Here is a 22,112-nt window from a genome sequence, read left to right as displayed (position 1 = left end):
TTAAAAATGGAGGAAAGCAACTCAAAATAAAATTTGTTTCAAAAGATTATATCCAGATTCATTCAAGAATGGTTTTGCCAATTGAAGTGAAACTATCTACACTAACGTCCTTTTTTTAAAGCGAACAAAGTTTTGTTCCTAAGCTTCCGCAAAATACAAACCACACCTCCAGAGAGGGAGGAATCAAAACAGTGGTTGCCACATTGGGACTTGTCACATGATGAGAATCATATGATAGACTTGGTGCCGCGGCTGCATCCTCACTTGTATTTTAGGCACAGTCACAGTGTAGTTAAAACGGAGAGTAGCAAAGGCTGTGACTAGTAAACGAAGAGAACGAGTGTAGTTCACCAGTGAAATTCCCACCGACCAAGCAAGGTTGAACAGAAACAAACATCATGAAACAGCTGCAGCACAGATACTACTCCCTTCTTATCGCGGTGTCTTTAGTGGGTAAGGAATATTTATTATACGTTCGGGTTTTATTTACTGGCTATACATTTCTTTTTGTTTTAAAATCTTGTAAATACTCCAGAAGTTAACGCTGAAATATTAATAATCACAGAAGCAATAACGTATAGCGACCCCTTTTCCCTTTCTCTCTGCACTCGCTCTTTTCCTCTTTCTCTGTCCAAACAAACTGGAAATAAGAAAAAGTATCTACAAATACTAGAAATCTAAAAATCAAAGTTGACAGTGCATAGTGGTTCCTGGAATGTTAACCTGTCCCTTTTATTCCAAATGTGAAGGGACTTGCGGCTTCAGAACAAACTACAAAAACCTGTAATTTGAGGAAAGGTGTTCACTCAACCAAATCCAAACTGAAGATAGCAAAATGGCTTTTTTTTTGTGTTCAATGCTAAGACTTCTGTAGGGAGAGCGAGGAGATAAAGGTACACCTGATACCTGACACTGGGTGCAGCTAAAAATGAGTTACTGGGTATTGATATAAAGGGTACAGTTGATAACTAGTTACTGGTGAGCTAGTTAGTTGAAGAGTGCATTTATAAACAAAGCAATAACAAAATGAGTGCTTTAAATCAGGAATTACCCAGATCAGTTAGAATGAAAGTCCAGAAGTTATATTTCAGTTAGTTACAAGAAATGTGATGTTGGAATTCCTGAGGGATTGAAATTGGTTTTAATACCACAAAGTTAAATTGTGTTTTAAGAGCAAATTTATGCCAATTCTTTAAAGTTTTCAAAATGAATTTATACTTCAGTACTGGGTGGTATTGACCAGATGTAGCATAGGTCTGGAGCAAGGGTTAGTGAATATTGTGGGCTGCTTGAATCAGTAGGAGTTACATAGAATGTACAGTACAGACCATTTATGCCAACTGGTCTATACATTCCAGTGTTTATACTCCATATGAACCTCTTCCCACTCATTGCCTTCTCCCTCATGAATGTATCAAGCCACCCCATAAATATATCAATGCTGTCAATCATCAATCACACCATATGGTGGTCCACGTTCTCACTAGTCTCTGTAAATTTCATTATTTGAGCTATTAGTGGCTATCTTGTTCTGGACTCTCCCACAAATGGAAACAGATTCTTCACAATCACTCTTTTGTAATTTGGAGACCTCTATCAGGTCTACTTAGTCTTCTCATGCTGAGACAAAATTCATCTGATGAAGTTCATATCAAATATACATACTAACTGTTGGTGGTTTAATGTTTTACTTCTAATTTCCACCCTTCTCTCAACCTTTACATGGTCCTTCTGACTTCCCTTCCTCAACTTCTCTGTCTCCATCTCTGGGGATAGGCTGTCTACTAATATTCATTATAAGCCCACCAACTTCCACAGCTACCTCGACTACACTTCTTCACACCCTGCCTCCTGTGAGGACTCCATTCTATTCTCCCAGTTTCTCCGTCTCCGAACCATCTGCTCTGATGATGCAACCTTCCACAACAGCACTTTTGATATGTCTTCCCTTTTCCTCAACCGAGGATTCCCCCACACTGGTTGACGGGGCCTCAACTGTGTCCGGCCCATTTCCTGCACCTCGACCCTCACCCCTTCCCCTCCCTCCCAGAACTGCGACAGGGTTCCCCTTGTCCTCACTTTCCACCCCACCAGCCTCCATATCCAAAGGATCATCCTCCCTCATTTCTGCCGCGTGATGCCACTACTAAACGCATCTTACCCTCCCCTGTCAGCATTCCAAAGGGATCGTTCCCTCCGTGACACCCTGGTCCTCTCCTCCATTATCCCCAACACCTTGTCCCCTTCCCATGCAATCGCAGGAGGTGTAGTACCTGCCCATTTACCTCCTCTCTCTCCTCACTATCCCAGGCCCCAAACACTCCTTTCAGGTGAAGCAGCAATTTACTTGTACTTTCAATGTAGTATACTGTATTCGCTGCTCACAATGTGGTCTCCTCTACATTGGGGAGACCAAACGCAGATTGGGTGACCGCTTTGTGGAACACCTCCACTCAGTCCGAAAGCATGACCTCAAGCTTCTGGTTGGTGGCCATTTCAACACCAACACCCCCCCCACCTCCCCTCCCCTCTACTGCTTTGATGCCCACATCTCTGTCCTGGGATTGCTGCAGTGTTCCAGTGAACATCAACGCAAGCTTGAGGAACAGCATCTCATTTACCGATTTAGGTATACTACAGCCTGCCGGACTGAACATTGAGTTCAATAATTTCAGAGCGTGATTGGGCCCCCTTTTATTTTTAGCTATTTTTTGCCTTTTTGTTGTTTTTTACCATGTGCTTTTTTTTTCATGTTTGTGCTTTGGGCCAGGTTGTTCTATTTTTCTGTCAATTAACACCCTTTCTGCACTAACACTTTTTGTCTTTCAGCACACCATTAACATACCATTTGTCTTTGCTCCATGACCTTCTGGTCAATTATTCTGTGACCTTGTCCTATCAACACCTCTTTCTGGTTATCTCTTGCGCCATCCCCACTTTATTTGCTTAAAACCTATTGCATTTCAAGCCTCTGCCAGTTCTGATGAAGGGTCACTGACCTGAACTGTTAACTCTGCTTCTCTCTCCACAGCCCAACCTGCTGAGTATTTCCAGCATTTCTTTTTATTTCAGATTTCCAACATTTGCTTTTATTTAAGTTGGTATGTATATAGTGCCTTTAACATAACACATCCCAAGGTGTTTCAAGAGGCATTATAAAAACAAAATGACAGCGAGACACATGAGAAGATATTAGCGCAAATGACCAAAAGCTCAGTCAAAGAGGTAGGTTTTAAGATGCTCCTTAAAGGCGGAAAGCAGGCAGAGTTTTTTTTTGAGGGAATTCCAGAGCTTAGGGCGCAGGTAACTGGAGGCACAGCTACCTCTGATGGCGAGATTAAAATCGGGGATGCTCAAGAACCCAGATTTAGAGAATCCCAGATATGTGGTTGTGGGGCTAGAGGAGATTAGCGATGGGAGGAGCCAGACTATAGAGCGATTTGAAAACAAAGATGAGAATTTGAAAATCGAGGCGTTGCTTAACCGCGAGCTAATGCAGGTCAATGAGCATAGAGTTCATTGTCTCGTTCTAAACCCAAAGAGTCAACTATAGTTTATATTTTGAGCAATATCTGGGTGCGTAATGGCTGTTTGTTCCTGATTACAACAAATCCCTCGGCACAAGACCAAAGACTGCAGAAGATGATTACTTCCTCCATTGCAACACTGTCAAAAATTATCTGAAGCCTTTGAGCCATTAACAGCAACACAGCTGTCAATGGAAGTCCAGAACACTTTTTTTTTATTATTTAAAAAAAAAACAAATTGAAAATTCTTAAGTCACTCAATTATAAAGACATCAAAATTGTCATCACTGAAGTACAAACTGTGGCACAGTGTAGGACTCTCCCTTTGGATTCGGAAGGTAGTGGATTTGACCTCAACTCCAAAGGCTTGAGCACATAATCTAGGAAGTGCTCCAGTGATAGAAATGCTGTGTTTCGGGTGAGTTGGGCCTGTCTGCCCACTCAGATATATTCCGTGGTGTAGTTTGAAAAAGGAGTTTGCCTGGTGTCCTTGTCAAACATCCCTCAACCCACATCAATAAAACAGATTATCTGGTCATTTGTCTCCTTGTTGTTTGTGGGATCCTGCTGTTTGCAGATTGACTGCTGTGATTTCTAGCATTCCAACAGTGCCTACACCTCAAGTATTTGTGAAACACTTCAGGAAGTGCTGAGGCTATGAAAGGTGCCACATTGCTCAATGATCAGAAATAGCGGGGTGAGGCTGTTTTTCCTGTGTGTGTGTATATAGCAATCTTCCTTCTGCATTCTGCATTAATTACCCATTAAACTTAGCATAGAAAGTTAAGTCTTGTAATTAATGCATAAGTACACTATTAACAGTGATAATTATTAATGACTGCCCATCAAACTTGTTGAACCAAAAAGTGAACAATTTAAACTGGAGTCACATCTCATTCCCACTAGTAGCAAATTGTTATTTTAAAAATGCCAAATTTGAAGTTTCTTAAAATCTTTTTTCTTTTCCTTCCAATCTCTTGTGCGCTCTCTCAATCCAATTTCTTTTTCCTCTTTCTGTACCTGATTTGATTTTAATGGCCTGAAATACTGTGCAGTTTTTGTCTCCACATTTAAGAAAGGATATACTTGCACTGAAGACAGTGCAGTGAGGATTTACTTAATTGGCCCTTGGGATGAGTGGGGAGGGGGTTGTCCTTTGATAGGCTGAGTAAATTGGGCCTATTTTCTCGAGTTTAGAAGAGAGAGGTGATCTAATTGAGACATTCAAGATTCTGAAAGGGCTTGATAGGGTAGAAGCTGTGAGATTGTTCCCACTAGTCAGGGAATCTAGAACACTGGTCCCTTATCCTGAGACTATCATTCAGGACTGACGAGGAGAAATTGCTACACTCAGGATTGTGAATCTTTGGCATTCTCCACCCCAGGGGGTTGTGGATGTTCCATCATTGAATACATTTAAGGCTGGGGTTTTTTTGCTTTCGCAGGAATCGAGGGATATGGGGAGTGAGCAGGAAAGTGGAATTGAAGCCCAAGATCAGCCATGATCATATTGAATGGTGAAGTAGGCTCGATTGGCCATTTGGTCTACTTCTCCTATTTCTTGTTATGATTCACCTTCCGCAGTTATGTTTATTTCTCAATCCTTTAAATCTTGTTGGTTAGGAAGTATACTGTTGGACCTGCTTAAGACAGATGAGGAGAATTTTTTTTTCTGAGGGTCGTGAGTCTTTGGAATTCTCTTCCTCAAAAGGCAGTGGAAGCAGAGTCTTTGAATATTTTTAAAGCAGAGGTAGATACGTTCTTGATAAGCAAGGGGGTAGAAGGTTATCTGGGGTAGGTGGGAATGTGGAGTAATCAGTTCAGTCATGAACTTATTGAATGGTGGAGCAGACTCAAGCGGCTGAGTGGCCTACTCCTCCTAATTTGTATGTTTGTAAGTTCCCAGACACCTCATTGCCCTCAACACATCAGCAGCTCACATTTGCAGCAAGTCATTTTAAGAGGCTGTGAGAGCGGTTGTAGATTGACTGTCTGATGTTGTAATAGCCCGTGCTACCACATCAGTGGCATGTCCTGACATGTCTGTGTGCATGTGGGGGTCCTTGTTCAGTTACACTGCCTTTTTTTTTATTTATAAAAAGTCCAATATGAACCCCAGCGATGTCTTCAGTCAGAATTCTTCTCCCTTCGTCCCAATGTCCTTCACCTCCACATCTTCACGCAGTGAGTCCCACATGCTGCTCCACACCACAACTGGTTACATTTTACTTATGAATAGAAATACAAGAGTTATTAATAAATGTCTCCGAGCATAACAAAAATATAAGATATCCAAATGCCTTACAGTGGCCTGACCAACATTTATCCTTCAACAAACATCACCTTTAAAATATCTGGTCACTTATCTCTGCTGTTTTTAGGACCTTGCTGGGTGCAAATTGGTTGCTGCTACATTACAACAGTGACTACACTTCAAAAGTATTTCATTTGTTGTAAAGTGCTGTGGGGTGTTCTAATGTGAAAGCTGCTGTTTAAATGCAAGTGCTTTCATTTCCTTATTTTCTTCTCTTTTTTTTTTTGCTTTTTCCTTTGGCAATATTTCTCATCAAAGTTAGAGACTTGTGACGTAGCAACCTGCAGTCTTTGTAAGAAATGCTTTTCCCAGTGTTTGCGAAAACTTTTGCTGAATTCCATCGCTCATGCAGTCAGTTGTCGTTTTAAAGACAGTAAAAAGTTGAGCTTTCCTGTTACATTGGCTGGAGTGCTGTGCTACAAGTTGGCTATAGCTGATACAATGCGAGCAGCGTTTTAATACTCCTGATCCTGCTCAAATTTGTTTTCTTCCCTTTTAGGGTCATTGTGCGAGTTTTCAGCAATTGCTGTTGAAACACATTCTTGTGCTCCCTAGAACCACTTAATTTGGCAGCCTAGAAGAAGCTGATTGCATCTGCACTGGCTCTGATGCCCCCAAAACCTGGGGAATATTAAGAGGGGAAAATCAGTTTTTATTTAATACTTGACTGTCATTGTCTTAGTTTTCTGGTGATTGAGACAAGTGTTGCAAAAGCGAATCTCTTTCATCTTGACTGCTGCTGTCCCATGATTCTAGCTAAATTTCCAATGACTAATCCCTAATGTTAATCAGCAATATAATCAAAGCTGATCCCCTTATACTTTTTAGAAAGCTGAAGAAAATAGTCATGTACTTTCCCTCTGACAGATAACATTGTGAAAGCTGGAACTGAATTTTCATGTGTTTTCTCTCAGGTATAGGATTCAGCTTATCTGCTCAACAATCAGCTATAGCCAAATGAGGAAGTAATACTTCAATTTATAAGCTTTACTAAGGTTATTTTTAACTTCTTCCTCTGTAAACGTTAAGTCAAAAAGTGTGTACACTTTTGGGTAGTGGTGTGTCCTTTGTATAGTAAATGACTTTATTTGTTCTACACTCTATTTTAAAAAAAAAACACTGTCACCTGGTTTCAGTTGTAAGTCCAGGTTTTTCCCTCTTGACTAGCTAGTGCTAATGCTCTTCTCTTGGCTTTGACTAGCAGTCAATCCACCAAGTTTATAGTTTCCATTTTCAGCTGCAGCAAGCCATTGCAACTTTTAATTGACTGAAGTTTGAGCATTGGAGGAGTGGAGAGTCTGGATCCAGTTTTGAAAAACTCCCTTGAATTTCGAATTCCCCTGCCACCTCTCCACAACCACTGCTCCTCGGCTGACTGAAGATGGGTACTTGGTAATTCAAAAGTGAACTCTTGTGTGCCTTAGTTGCTTCTTACCATCAACATTGAGGTTAAGAAGGAAAATTTGCATTAGACTAGTTTTGTGTATTAACTGTATCAGGTGGTTGAGATATAGAATTTTTTTCATCAACTCCAGCATATGAATATAGGGGCAGGAGAAGACCATTCAGCCCCTCAAGTCTGTTTTAGGACCATTCAATTGGATCATGGCTGATCTGCAGCACAAGTTCATTGACCCACCTTTGATCCATATCACTTGATACTTTTGCCTAATAAATAATCTGTTCTGTTTTTAAATATTAATTGATTCCACATCCACAGCCTTTTGCAAGAGAATTCTTCTACTTCCCTTTCTGTGGGGGCAAAAGTGCTTCCTGATTTCATTCCTAAACAGCCTAACTCTCTCATTTTAGGATTGTGCCCCCTTGTTCTGGAATTCCCCACCAGATGAAATAGTTTCTCTGAGAGGGCAGGTTCGGGGGCAGGCAGTTGCTTAAACCTACCCCGCATCCCAGGTTGGCGTGCTGGTTTCTGACGTGAGACTGGCATGCTCAGATTTTGAAAGGTGCTGACAGGAGCTGGAAGAGGCGACCAGCTGGAACTGCTTAAATGGCCACTTGAGCTTGTCAACTCATTTAGGGGACAGACTTTGATTTTAGTTTTAAGGCTCGGGTTCAACGTGCCATCAGAACCACAATATTGAGAAGAAGGCGGTGACATACTGGGGAGTGATCTGCAAAAGGCAGCATTGAAGAGAGAAAAGGCTGAGATGGATCTCTTTCACAGGCAAGAGGTTGTGGTCAATGGTGAGAAATATCCTTCGTATCTTTGCACTCTTCACTCGGGCTTTTTGGAGAGGGTTGGGTTGGTTGGTGGGACGGGGGGTGGGTGTTTAGGTACATTCCACAGTCAAAGGGCATTATTTAAAAAAAAAATCACTTTTCTGAACTTAACCCAACAAGCGATGAGCAGCATCTTTGAGTAGAAGCAGACCCCTGGGCAACGGGTGAAGGCAACAGCGAGGCTCCAGAATTTCCACCTTGCACCATCTTCAGCTTATACCATTGCTCTGCTAACCCTCACTTCCCATTCCAACATGAACTGGAAACGCGCAAGTCCACCTTAGTGCAACAACTATCCCAGTGCTTTATTGCTTCAGTTAGCTATTCACATCCTGAGCACCCAAGTGACCTGCAAAGTGACGTTACCGATGTGGTGGTGGCCTCCTTGGACTGCCACACCTACGAGGTGCCCCCTCTGTGGCTGAGGATGCAGTGGAGACAGATTGCTCACTCCTGTTTGGGACTGAGATGTCTGGTCGTCCTCCTCATGGAGATGCAGTGGGGAGGGGGCACCTGCAAAGACTGACGCCAGCATCACAGCAGGGACAGCCTCAGTCACAGGGCATGACTCCACAGATGCTTCGTCCGTTGGAGATGCCCTGGAGGTGGATGATCATAGAATCGTAGAAAGTTTACGACACAAAGAGGCTACTTGGCCCATCATGACAAGCTGCTGAGGGGTGGCCCCCTCGTCACCATTTGTCGCCGTCTCGGCCCTTTCATGGCACCCTTGATTGCTGGAGGGGACTACCAGCTTGGGTGCAGCTGGCATCCACTACATGCCTCTCTACCATTTGCGCCACTGACTGGTCAATGCTGCTGAGTCTGGAATGCATGTCAGTGTAATTGTTCCTGCATCTGTACAGGATCAGGACCCGGAAGTCACTGCGACGCTAGGGTTCTTAACTGGGAATTGAAATCCTGCTCTCTCTATCTGGACTATTGAATCCATTTAGCATTTTTACACATCTCTCTTGGATCATCCCTCAACCTTTTTAGGTGCAAGGGAATATAAGCCAAGTTCATGCAACCTGCTTTAATAATTTAACCCTTTAAGCCCAGTAACATTTTGGCTAATTTTCACTGTTAACCTCCTCCAAGGCGAGTATATCCTTCCTGAGGTGCAGTATCCAGAATCTCCTAATGGAATTGAGCCATTCACAGTAAATAATGAACAACTGAAGAATCTGACAACTTCTTGGGCCACTGGCCCATCAAATATTTAATGAGCGGTCCAGTTTATGGAATGTGCAATACAATAAATTGATTTTTCCCTTTTTAACAAATGGGAAAACTAAGTGAAGAGCTATAGGGCCTAACACTGGAGATTTTCAAAGTGATGACTGCCTACCTTGCACCTGATTTGGGAGGTTGGCAGGGAGGGAAGACTGAAAGCTTGCATACAGGGATGAGCAATGCATGGAGATGTATTCCAGTAGAGTTGGCTTGCTGAACAGAATTCTTGAAGCCATGAAAATATATGGAAGATAAAGCAGACGTTCAGTGAACTTTTTCTTCTCACCACCCCTTCAATTCATTGTGTAAAAACAGCAATTCTAGAGTCTTGAACAACATGTGTGTTTATCAACAGGGAGCAATTCTTTTTGGTGATTATTCTCCCCCAGGTAAATTTAAAAATGTAAATGATAATGTGGAATAACATTACCAAATTTGAGTTTAAAATTCATAAAGCAACACTGCAGCTGAAATTCTTTTGGGGAATTTTGTGTTTTCCCTCTTTTTTTTTTTTTTACCCCCCCTCCCCCACTCCATCTGAAACAGACACTAAAACTTTGAAGCCCATCACAATCATTTCCATTAAGACTTTTTAAAATAAATAGTATCATGTACTGCAATATCCACTGCAATATTGAGGCGTGGCCCTGAAAACTCCAATGCTTGTCTGATTTTAATTTGCCAACACTGCTCCATATTCTGCTTGATTTTTCTGAGATGGAAAAGAAAGATAATGAGAAGTTCTCTTTTTTTATTTATTTAGTGATACAGCACTGAAACAGGCCCTTAGGCCCACTGAGTCTGTGCCGACCAAGAACCACCCATTTATACTAACCCTACAGTAATCCCATATTCCCTACCACCTACCTACACTAGGGGCAATTTACAATGGCCAATTTACCTATCACCTGCAAGTCCTTTGGCTGTGGGAGGAAACTGGAGCACCTGGCGAAAACCCACGCGGTCACAGGGAGAACTTGCAAACTCTGCACAGGCAGTACCCAGAATTGAACTCTGGTCCCTGGAGCTGTGAGGCTGCGGTGTTTATCACTGTACTGCCCTAGAAGTGGAACAATAAAACAAATTCTATCCATTTCTGGACCGTGACCAAAATCTGACATTCCCCTGTGGTCTTTGGGGATTTTTTTTTGTTTGGAGGTGGGTAGTCATCAGTTTTCCAGTTAGTCATATGAGCTGATCAGCCAGTAATGTACAAATGGTACATTGGCTGGTTTAAACCACAATGAACTGTATGAAATGACAACACCATTGTCCAATTGCTAAACTAAGGCCAGCTTCTCTAAAGGCTGATTTTGAAATATGAGCATACAAGCTTGACTAAGACCAACTGGTCCATCAAACCTACTGTAATACCATGGTGGCTGGACCATCATGACTAAATGTATTTCTTCCCCCCCCCCCCCCCCCCCCCCCCCCCCCCCCGACCTCCACTGCAGCCCCACAATCTCCTGGGAGAGGTAAAACAAAAATAGAAACAACCCAGAGCCAGTCTGGGGAAACACTCTGGAAAATTCCCCTCCCACCCCTTCAGGCAATCAAAACCAGTCCAGGAGATCACATGGAGCAAGTGTTATCTTTAAAAGACATTTAACCTTTTTTATGATGTGATTTCAGTCTCCGTCAGGAACTGGTCCAGCTCCCTCTTGAAAGTCAGCAGAGAATCAACAATGTATTCCAGAGACTCACTCCTCACTGGGAAAAGAGACAATTTAACATCCAGTGTATGGGTCTCTCCTTAACCCCCTCTGCTCCAAGGAGAGCAACTCCAGCTTCTGCAGTGTCTCCATGTAACTCCAGTCCCTCATCCCTGGTACTGGATTAAATATTCTAACCTTTCCTGGTTCAGACTCTGCATGTCTCAGTTTTATAAAGGTTTACCATAACGTCCTTGCTTTTGTACTCTATGCCCCAATTAGTAAAGTCAAGGATCCCATCTGTTTTTTTGAAACTACCTTCTCATCATATCATGGCTCCTTCAAAGACATGTGTACCTACATCTCCATACATGGTCTCTGGATTTACATACCAGGTTTCTACAAGTTTTAAAGTCACCTTCTGAGGATAATTGACACATCATGTCAGACAGCTTCATAATAGTCTAAGCTACCAGACAGGTTGATTTATATTCATTTCCAGTAGTAATGGCCAGTTTAAAGTCAGTCCAATTAACACAGCAGCTTCGAAGCTTTTTACAAAAGCTGTGTTTGCGGACAACGCAACCACCAGGTGGCGCAGTATTAGCACATGTGCGAGTGCAGCTTCTTCCACTGAAACATCACTATCTGCAACGTTCAGGCAGTTGCCAGGATTAAAGATGGTGCTGCTCAATTTATTGCCAATTAAACAACTTCAACCCATGGCAGCATACAATGGACGTGTTCGATACTCTGAAAACCTTCAATGTCTCATCAGAAGGACAGCACCTCTGCCAGTGCTACACACCCTCTGTAATTCTGAGGTTTCAGTGCCATCCCGCTTTCTGGCTGCGCTCTCCCGGCTTCCCCCACTGCAAACCCCACCCCAATCCCTCCAGACGCCAGCTCTAGGCTGCGCTGCTTTCCTCCTCTGAGCCCCTCGTTCCTACATTGCCCCTCGCAGTCCGCCTTGCTTCTTCGGGCAGCGCGGTGAGGAACGATTGAACGTAGGAGTGAGTGGCCAAGAGGAGGGAAGTGGCATGGCCCAGAGCTAGTGTCTGGAGGGGTAGCAGGAAGAGAGCGGGGTTGGGGGGTGTGGTGCGCAGGGAGTGAGCAGCCTAAAGTCAGTGGCTGGGTGGGAAGTAGTGTGGGGTGGGGGAGAAAGTGTTTTCCTGTACATGCGCCAGTTAGGCCTGGCAAGGCAAGACATGTGCTGTGCATGCGCAGCATCTGAGAGCAAGAGACTGCGCATGTGTACAGCTTGGAGCGCACTGATATCAGCAGGCAGCTGCGTTGTCAGGAATCACTTTATTTTACAAAATGCTTAAAACATAGAAACTAGTCAAAGTCCTTTTAATCAGCTTTCTTTGAAGAGCTCTGACGGTTTGACATTTCTCTAAGGTAATAGCCATTTGATCCCTACTGGTCTCTTGAAATTACAGTCTGTGTAATTCGTCTGTTGGGGCTTGTTCAAAACCATAACTAACCGCCAGATCAAAAAGTGTCCTTGTTCCTAAAAACTCTTTGAAATATCGACTCTCATTTAGAAGACAACCTAAGAAACAAAGCACTTTTTTATTGAACAATACAGTGTCACAGCATGCCATAGGACTAATTATGTTCCCCAGTGCACTGGAGATGTATGGGATGTGCATCACATCCTCCGCCTGTCTCCTTTTGAAAGCCAGAATATACAATTTTTGTCAGGAGGTTTTGCAGTTGGAAAAACTAATTAACTTTATTTTCAGGTAGAAAATGCATTGGAACAGGGTGACATAGCCAAATACTTGAATAAATTGGGGGAAAAAAAGCCATGGTTGTAACCCAGCCTGCCTGGCACGAACAAGTTGGGCGAGTCTTTAAAAATGGCGGTTGTGAGCTTGCACTGTATTCCTGGAGCGTTTTAAGAATGTTTTGGGCATGTGAGGGCCGACTGCTCTATGTGGGCAGGGGTCTATTTAGTACGCTAAAGTTGTTGGTCTGATAATGCTATTGATACGACTCTAGTTAACTCTGGAAAACGGAAGGGCCATGTGGTACTTAAATCTACCAGTGAAACCTGGCGGGAGGCAGCAGAATGGCCAGAAGAGGTTAAGCTAAGTCACTCATTTTTAAACTATTGCTAACTATTCCTGGAGGAGCAGGACTGTTGCCCTTGGAAGCCTCAGCCTTCCCCCTCTCTACCACCAACAGCTTCTTTTAAGACATTCTGCCCCCCACCTCCATGCAGCAGTAACCCTTAAGCTGGTTTTGGGTGAGAGTTCTGTCAAATTCAAACGACTCCCTGGTCATACATTTAACTCAACTCGGAGGATTCCCTTAAAGCCCCACACCCTGTTCTCCCTGCATGTGCCCCAAGTTAAAATTGGGACTGTAGAATCTCAATCCACAGGAGTTCAAATACCCAAATTGCAATGCATCTTTTTTACACTGCTTGATAATTGGAAGGACTTTTGGCTGCAATTTTTTTTTAAACAGAAATTCATGGTACAATTTTGAACATGGTTCCTGTTTAAACCACAGAATTTAGATTCCACCAGATAGCTGAGTTATCGCTATAATTTGTATCATGGAAATTATATCATTTTGAAATAACTTGCAAGATGGATTTTACCTTGTGAAATGGCACATTAATCCTGCTGAATCATTTCATGTCTTTTAGTCTGTTTTATTTCCTAAGGACTCAGGATAAGTTAGCCACTGTGTAAAAGCTTTTTAAATACTTCTATTAACAACTTGCTTTTATAGGAAGCATATTAAATATATTCGAGATATTGCCATTATTTGGCTTGGTGGCTGTCCTCTGAATTATATTCTCAGTACAGTTGCAACAAATTCAATATTTTCAAATCCCACAATGGAACAAGATTTTGTTGCATTTAGTATCTTGGCAAGTCCTAATATTTGCAAGGAATTTACAAATTACCTGGAGATGAACCACTGGAACAAGCAAACAAAGCTTTAATTTATCAAAGGATGACACGGATAAAAATGAGCCTGCACTCGAATTTCTGCTTGGATTGTGCTCAAGCACTATAGAAACATAGAAAATAGGAGCAGGAGTAGGCCGTTCGGCCCTTCGAGCCTGCTCCACCATTCATTATGATCATGGCCGATCATCCAACTCAGTAGCCTGTTCCCGCTTTGGCCCCATACCCTTTGATCTCTTTAGACCCGAGAGCTATATCTAACTCCTTCTTGAAAACATACAATGTTTTGGCCTCAACTGCTTTCTGTTGTAGCCAATTCCACAGGCTCACCACTCTCTGGGTGAAGAAATTTCTCCTCATCTCAGTCCTGAAAGGTTTACCCCGTATCCTTAGACTATGACCACTGGTTCTGGACTCCCCCACCATCGGGAACATCCTTCCTGCATCTACCCTGTCAAGTCCTGTTAGAACTTTATAGGTTTCTATGAGATCTTCACCCCACCCCTCACTCTTCTGAACTCCAGCAAATATAATCCTAACCAACTCCATCTCTCCTCATACGTCAGTCCCGCCATCCCAGGAATTAGTCTGGTAAACCTTCTCTGCACTCGCTTTATAGCAAGAACATCCTTCCTCAGATAAGGAGACCAAAACTGCGCACACTATTCCAGGTGTGGCCTCAACAAGGCCCTGTATAATTGTAGCAAGACATCCCTGCTCCTGTACTCTAATCCTCTCGCTATGAAAGCCAACATACCATTTGCCTTTTTTACCGCCTGTTGTACCTGCATGCTTATCTTCAGTGACTGGTGCACAAGAACACCCAGGTCTCGCTGCATATTCCCCTCTGTTTATAGCTGTTCAGATAATCTGCCTTCCTGTTTTTGCTAGCAAAGTGGATAATTTTTGCTACCAAAGTGGATAAACTACATTCCATTGCTGCAAATTTCACATGCACCCACCCTTACACCCAACAACAAAATAAACTATATTTTTGGAGGGCAAGTACACTGCTTTGTGTTTGTATTCTACGCTAGTTTCTCCCCTCCTGTGCTGCAGTGTGGTTTCATTGGCACTAAGCACACACTCTTGGTATCTTGCCAAATGTCTGTTCATGTAATTAGCCTCATCCTGTCCATTTCTGCCTATAGAAAGGCAAGGTCACAAGTGTGAACTTTTTTTTTTCCTCCTTCCTCCACTCTAAACGTGGGTACTGAGCCTAATGATAAATCCTCCTCTTCCACTCCTGTACTATTGCTCTGGATCCATCTAATTCAACACAGCAGAAATTCAATCTGGAACCTTCTTGGACTGTGTGACTCAACCTTTTATTGGATAAACCTGCCGAATCATCTGTGTGCTTGTTTTTTCACATTGTGCAACTGTACTCTGGGCATTTTTTTCCACTATTAACAAATTCCGGTTTGATTTCTTGAATGCTGACCAGAGTTTGAGAAGTTGGTCATGCAACGCTCCCATAAATTTAAGGGCTCTTAGCCCAAAACTGATTCTCCATTGCACAGCTTCTGAAGTTTAAAAAGCAATGTGTAATGACAGCATTGGTGGTGGTTGGAGGGTAAGTTGGTGACTTGCCTAGTTCCTCCTCCTCTTGTGACTTACTTTCTGAACTGGCTGAGAAGTTCTATCATTTATTAACCAGCCTGTCCAATTACTGCTCGTACTTTCCCAGGCACGTGCACATTGCATTGGGCATATCATACATTCTGTCACTGAATGTGAAAGGGGCCAAGGAAGTACAATTAAACTGTTTCAGTTGGCACCAGTGTTGGATAATCTGTCTGGACTTCTTGTGAAGGGGAAGAAGGACAGCATCCATAATGTTGGTAATGTCACTAACTTAGTTATTCTTAATCCCTGGCCTACAAATTAAGTTTGGGAGAAGGGGAAAGTTGTTAGTACCACATAATAATAGACTTGTTAGCAAAATTGAAGCCCATGGAGTTAAAGGGGCAGCTTGGATAAGAAATTGACTTGGGGACATAAAGTAGTGGACAGTTTGTTTTTCAGACTGGAGGAAAATGCCAGGATTGGTATTGGGATGACTCTATTTTTTGATATGTATTAATGGCCTTGGGTATGCAGGGAATAATTCCAAAGTTTTTGGAGATGACATCAAATCCAAGTGCCCTAAATGGGCAGGCACATTTTTTTTTTTCCAAAATATACTTTATTCATAAAAATCTGTAAAAATTACATTCCCAAACAGTTTAAAACAGCATCAAGTCAAAAAATACAAACAATGCAAAAGTGATCTGTTTCCTTCTATACAATTGAGTTACCTCACAACCCTTCCATTTCATTGTCATGCCATATACATTTATACACTTACAGCACACAAAATTTTCCCGATACAGTTCGAGGGGTTTCCCATGAATCCAGCCCCTCAGTACAGCTTGGTGGGGGGACCTTACACTGTGGTCTTTCCCCATTGAGCCTTTGCTGTGGCTGCCCCAAGCTTTAGTGCGTCCCTCAGCACGTAGTCCTGGACCTTGGAATGTGCCAGTCTGCAACATTCGGTCATGGACAACTCTTTGCGCTGGAAGACCAGCAGGTTTCGTGCAGACCAAAGGGCGTCTTTCACCAAATTGATAGTCCTCCAGCAGCAGTTGATGTTTGTCTCTGTGTGCGTCCCTGGGAACAGCCCGTAGAGCACAGACTCCTGTGTTACAGAGCTGCTTGGGATGAACCTCGACAAAAACCACTGCATCTCTTTCCACACCTGCTTTGCAAAGACACATTCCAGGAGGAGGTGGGCAACCGTCTCTTTCCCACCACAGCCACCACGGGGGCATTGTGCAGAGGGGGCGAGACTTCGGGCGTGCAGGAAGGATCTGACGGGGAGGGCCCTTCTCACCACCAGCCAAGCTACGTCTTGGTGCTTGTTTGAAAGTTCTGATGATGAGGCATTCCACCAAATGACTTTGGCGGTCTGCTCGGGGAACCATCCGACAGGATCCCCCTTCTCCTTTTCCCGTAGGGCCTTGAGGACATTCCGTGCAGGCCACTGCCTGATGGACCAGTGGTCAAAGGTGTTTTCCCACAGAAACTGCTCCGCGAAGGATAGGTGGTACGGCACGGTCCAACTGCATGGAGCGTTCTGTGACAATGTGACCAGGCCCATCCTTCGCAACACCAGGGACAGATAGAACCTCAGCACGTAGTGACACTTGGAGTTTGCGTACTGGAGATCTACACACAGCTTGATGCAGCCGCACACGAAGGTGGTCATCAGGATGAGGGCCATGTTGGGTACATTTTTCCCGCCCTTGTCCAGAGATTTGAACATCGTGTCCCTCCAGACCCAGTCCATTTTAGATCCCCAGATGAAGCGGAAAATGGCTCTGGTGACTGCCATAGCGCAGGAGTGGGGTATGGGCCAGACCTGCGCCACGTACAGCAACAATGTGAGCGCCTCGCACCCGATGACCAGGTTCTTACCCACCATGGAGAGAGATCGCTGACCCCACATGCTCCACTTTTGTTGTACCTTGGCTACTCGCTCCTCCCAGGTTTTGGTGCACGCCCCAGCCCTTCCGAACCATATCCTCAGCACCTTCAGGTAATCTGACCTGACGGTGAAGGGGCCAAAGGATCGGTCAGCCCAATTCCCAAAGAACATAGCCTCGCTCTTGCCGTGGTTAACTTTGGCTCCCGAGGCCAGTTCGAACTGGTCGCAGATGCTCATCAGTCTGCGCACGGACAGCGGATCCGAGCAGAAGACGGCAACGTCATCCATGTACAGGGAGGTTTTAACCTGAGTGCCTGGGATTGTCACCCCTCTTATGCTCGCATCCTTCCTAATAGACTCAGCAAAAGATTCAATACAGCAAACAAACAAGACCGGGGAGAGGACAGCCCTGTCTGACTCCAGATTTGATTGGGAAACTTTCCAATTCCCACCCATTGATTGAGACTGCGCTACTGATGTTTGTGTAGAACAGTTGGGTCCAATTGCAGATTCCCTCCCCAAACCCCATTTTGGAAAGCACGTCCATCATGTAGGTGTGCGATATCCTGTCAAAAGCCTTTTCCTGGTTGAGGCTGATGAGGCAGGTGTCCACCCTCCTGTCCCGTACGTAGGCGATTGTATCCCTGAGTAGTGCGAGACTATCAGATCTTTCTGCCGGGTACAGTACAGGTCTGATCAGGGTGGATCACCAACTCCAGAGCAGATTTGACTCGACTGGCTATGACTTTGGACAGAATCTTGTAGTCAACATTAAGCAGTGAGATGGGCCACCAATTTCTGATTTCTGTCCTCTTCCCCCTTCCGCTTGTAAATGAGGGTGATGATGCCTTTTCTCATGGATTCTGACATGCTGCCGGCCAGGAGCATACTCTCGTATACATCCAGCAGGTCCGGGCCGATCCACTCCCACAGGGCCGAGTACAACTCGACCGGTAAGCCGTCGCTTCCGGGAGTTTGACTTGTCTCGAAGGACTCGACGGCCTTTGTCAGCTCGTCCAGAGTTAGCAGCTTGTCCAGTGTCTCCCTCCTGCTGTCATCTAAGACCTCTGATAGATGACAGGAAGGACTGGGAGGCTCTGCTGTCGTGGGCTTCGCGTTGTACAGCTCAGCATAAAAGGATTTGCTGATCCTTAGTATGTCGGACTGCGAAGACGTTACCGAGCCATCTTCCTTCAGGCTGCTGATAACAGAGCTCTCTCTGTGTACCTTTTGGAAGAAGTAATGCGAGCACGTCTCATCCTGCTCGATGGACCGGAAGATTATCTTGGAGGCCTCCTTGGCAAAGAGCGAGGCCTGCTGGCTCTTCACCTCTTGGAGGTCCTCCTTGACCTCGATCCCCATTGACTGCAACCGGAGCAGATTTTGCATACTTGTCTGGAGTCGGGACATTTCCCTTTGTCTCTCTCTCTGTCTGTGTGTGTGTCTGTGTGTGTGTCACCAGTGAACTGGAGACTCAAAGAGGGGTTTCACGGTCCTCCAACCTTTGTAATCCCTTTTTCAGTTCCTCAACGTTTTCTGGGGTCAGCAGAGTAGCATTGAGCTTCCACGTCCCTCTGCCAACCTGCTGGTCATCCTGTAAGTGACAGTCGGCCAGTAAGAGGCAGTGGTCGGAGAAGAACACCGGCTTGACGTAGGTGGATCCGACCGTGACAGCACGGGACACAAACAGGAAGTCAATCCTGGAACGGGCAGACCCGTCCGATCTTGACCATGTGTATCTGCGCTGCGTTCCGTCTGCAGGTTTGCTGAAGACGTCGCGCAGTTTGGCATCTTTAACTGTTTCTATTAGGAATCTGGACGTAGCGTCCAGTTTGCTATAGTCACTGCTGGATTGTCCAGCCGCATCGATGATGCAGTTGAAGTCACCGCCTAGGATGACCGGCCTGGACGTCGCCAGCAGCAGTGGGAGCTGCAGGAAGACGGTCAGCCGCACGCTGCGTTTTACCGGGGCGTACACGTTGATCAACCGGAGCGGAGCGTTGTGCATCACGTCTGCTACGAGGAGGCAACCGCCCACCACCTCAATTTCGGAGATGGTGAAGTTACCTCCGCACAGCAGAATACCCAGGCCAGAGGATTTAACTTACATCTCCTTGGAGTTCTGCCGCCTCTTTTGAAGGGGCTGTCGTTCCAGCATTCCCCCGTCCAGTGAAGAGTTATTGCAGTCTGATTCAGAAGATAGCCTCCTCTTACCACTGGTTTGGGTGGTGGCCTGTTCCGCTTTGGGATGTTTTTTCTTTGTGGTTTTCCTCTGGACCACTTGCCACTGACCTGTTTGTCCATCTGCTGCCTCCTCCTCCATTGATTGATTCTGTCTGTGGAGGAGGGGTTTCCGAGCGCAGGGTAGGTGCTGGGCTGCTGGTTCCAGCTGCCTCCCCTTCCTTCTCCTTCTCAGGTTGAAGTTCCTCACTGCGGAGAAGGTTGCTGGTTTCCTTTCGAACACCGGACACCTTCGACGAACCTTCTCCTGGCCTTTCCTTGGACCTTGCCGCCTGAGCATAACTGAGGCAGCGTTTGGGGCAGTTTTTGTAGAGATGGCCTGCCGCACCGCACAAGTTGCAACACTTGGTCTGCTTACAGTCCTTGGTCTGATGGCCTTCCTCCTTGCAGTTCTTGCAAACAACTGTGCTGCAGTTTGCTGCCCCGTGACCAGATTTGCCACAGGTGCGGCAAACTCTGGGCTGCCCAGCGTAGACCAAGAAGCCGCGACTTCCCCCGATAGTGAAGCTGGAGGGAGAACAAAGAACAAAGATAATTACAGCACAGGAACAGGCCCTTCGGCCCTCCAAGCCTGCGCCGATCCAGATCCTCTCTCTAAACATGTCGCCTATTTTCTAAGGTTCTGTATCTCTTTTCTTCCTGCCCATTCATGTATCTGTCTAGATACATCTTAAAAGACTCCATCGTGCCCGCATCTACCACCTCCGCTGGCAACGCGTTCCAGGCACCCACCACCCTCTGCGTAAAGAACTTTCCACGCATATCCCCCCTAAACTTTTCCCCTTTCACTTTGAACTCGTGACCCCTAGTAATTGAATCCCCCACTCTGGGGGAAAAGCCTCTTGCTATCCACCCTGTCTATACCTCTCATGATTTTGTACACCTCAATCAGGTCCCCCCTCAACCTCCGTCTTTCTAATAAAAATAATCCTAATCTACTCAAACTCTCTTCATAGCTAGCGCCCTCCATACCAGGCAACATCCTGGTGAACCTCCTCTGCACCCTCTCCAAAGCATCCACATCCTTTTGATAACGTGGCGACCAGAACTGTACGCAGTATTCCAAATGTGGCCGAACCAAAGTCCTATACAACTGTAACATGACCTGCCAACTCTTGTACTCAATACCCTGTCCGATGAAGAAAAGCATGCCGTATGCCTTCTTGACCACTCTATTTACCTGCGTTGCCACCTTCAGGGAACAGTGGACCTGAACACCCAAATCTCTCTGGACATCAATTTTCCCCAGGACTTTTCCATTTACTGTATAGTTCACTCTTGAATTGGATCTTCCAAAATGCATCACCTCGCATTTGCCCTGATTGAACTCCATCTGCCATTTCTCTGCCCAACTCTCCAATCTATCTATATTCTGCTGTATTCTCTGACAGTCCCCTTCACTATCTACTACTCCACCAATCTTAGTGTCGTCTGCAAATTGGCTAATCAGTCCACCTATACTTTCCTCCAAATCATTAATGTATATCACAAACAACAGTGGTCCCAGCACGGATCCCTGTGGAACACCACTGGTCACATGTCTACATTTTGAGAAACTCCCTTCTACTGCTACTCTCTGTCTCCTGTTGCCCAGCCAGTTCTTTATCCATCTAGCTAGTACACCTTGGACCCCAAGCCTTCATTTTCTCCATCAGCCTGCCATGGGGAACCTTATCAAACGCCTTACTGAAGTCCATGTATATGACATCGACAGCCCTTCCCTCATCAATCAACTTTGTCACTTCCTCAGAGAATTCTATTAAGTTGGTAAGACATGACCTTCCCTGCACAAAACCATGTTGCCGATCACTGATAAGCCCATTTTCTTCCAAATGGGAATAGATCCTATCCCTCAGTATCTTCTCCAGCAGCTTCCCTACCACTGACGTCAGGCTCAACAGTCTATAATTGCCTGGATTATCCCTGCTACCCTTCTTAAACAAGGGGACAACATTAGCAATTCTCCAGTCCTCCGGGACCTCACCCGTGTTTAAGGATGCTGCAAAGATATCTGTTAAGGCCCCAGCTATTTCCTCTCTCACTTCCCTCAGTAACCTGGGATAGATCCCATCTGGACCTGGGGACTTGTCCTCCTTAATGCCCTTTTAGAATACCCAACACTTCCTCCCTCCTTATGCCGACTTGACCTAGAGTAATCAAACATCTGTTCCTAACCTCAACATCCGTCATGTCCCTCTCCTCGGTGAATACCGATGCAAAGTACTCGTTTAGAATCTCACCCATTTTCTCTGAGTCCAAGCATAACATTCCTCCTTTTGTCCTTGAGTGGGCCAATCCTTTCTCCAGTTACCCTCTTGCTCCTTATATATGAATAAAAGGCTTTGGGATTTTCTTTAACCCTGTTTGCTAAAGATATTTCATGACCCCTTTTAGCCCTCTTAATTCCTCGTTTCAGATTGGTCCTACATTGCCGATATTCTTTCAAAGCTTTGTCTTTCTTCAGCCGCCTAGACCTTATGTATGCTTCCTTTTTCCTCT

The 22,112-nt window shown here is 44.8% G+C and overlaps 1 protein-coding gene across 1 annotated transcript in view; it reads left to right on the top strand.

Moving 5' to 3' along the window:
- Nucleotides 1-231: 231 nt before the first annotated feature.
- Nucleotides 232-22,112, top strand: part of si:dkey-21a6.5 (proprotein convertase subtilisin/kexin type 5) — a 64,541-nt gene continuing 42,660 nt past the window's right edge. Inside the window, exon 1 of the mRNA XM_068029829.1 lies at nt 232-453. Coding sequence (XP_067885930.1) covers nt 399-453 — 55 coding nt within the window. The 5' untranslated portion in view covers nt 232-398. The remainder of the gene's footprint in view (nt 454-22,112) is intronic.

This window comes from Heterodontus francisci, chromosome 1, assembly GCF_036365525.1.
Source record: "Heterodontus francisci isolate sHetFra1 chromosome 1, sHetFra1.hap1, whole genome shotgun sequence".
Lineage (NCBI taxonomy): Eukaryota > Metazoa > Chordata > Chondrichthyes > Heterodontiformes > Heterodontidae > Heterodontus > Heterodontus francisci.
The sequence above is the reverse complement of the archived record's forward strand: the minus strand, read 5'-3'. Positions and strand labels throughout refer to the sequence as shown.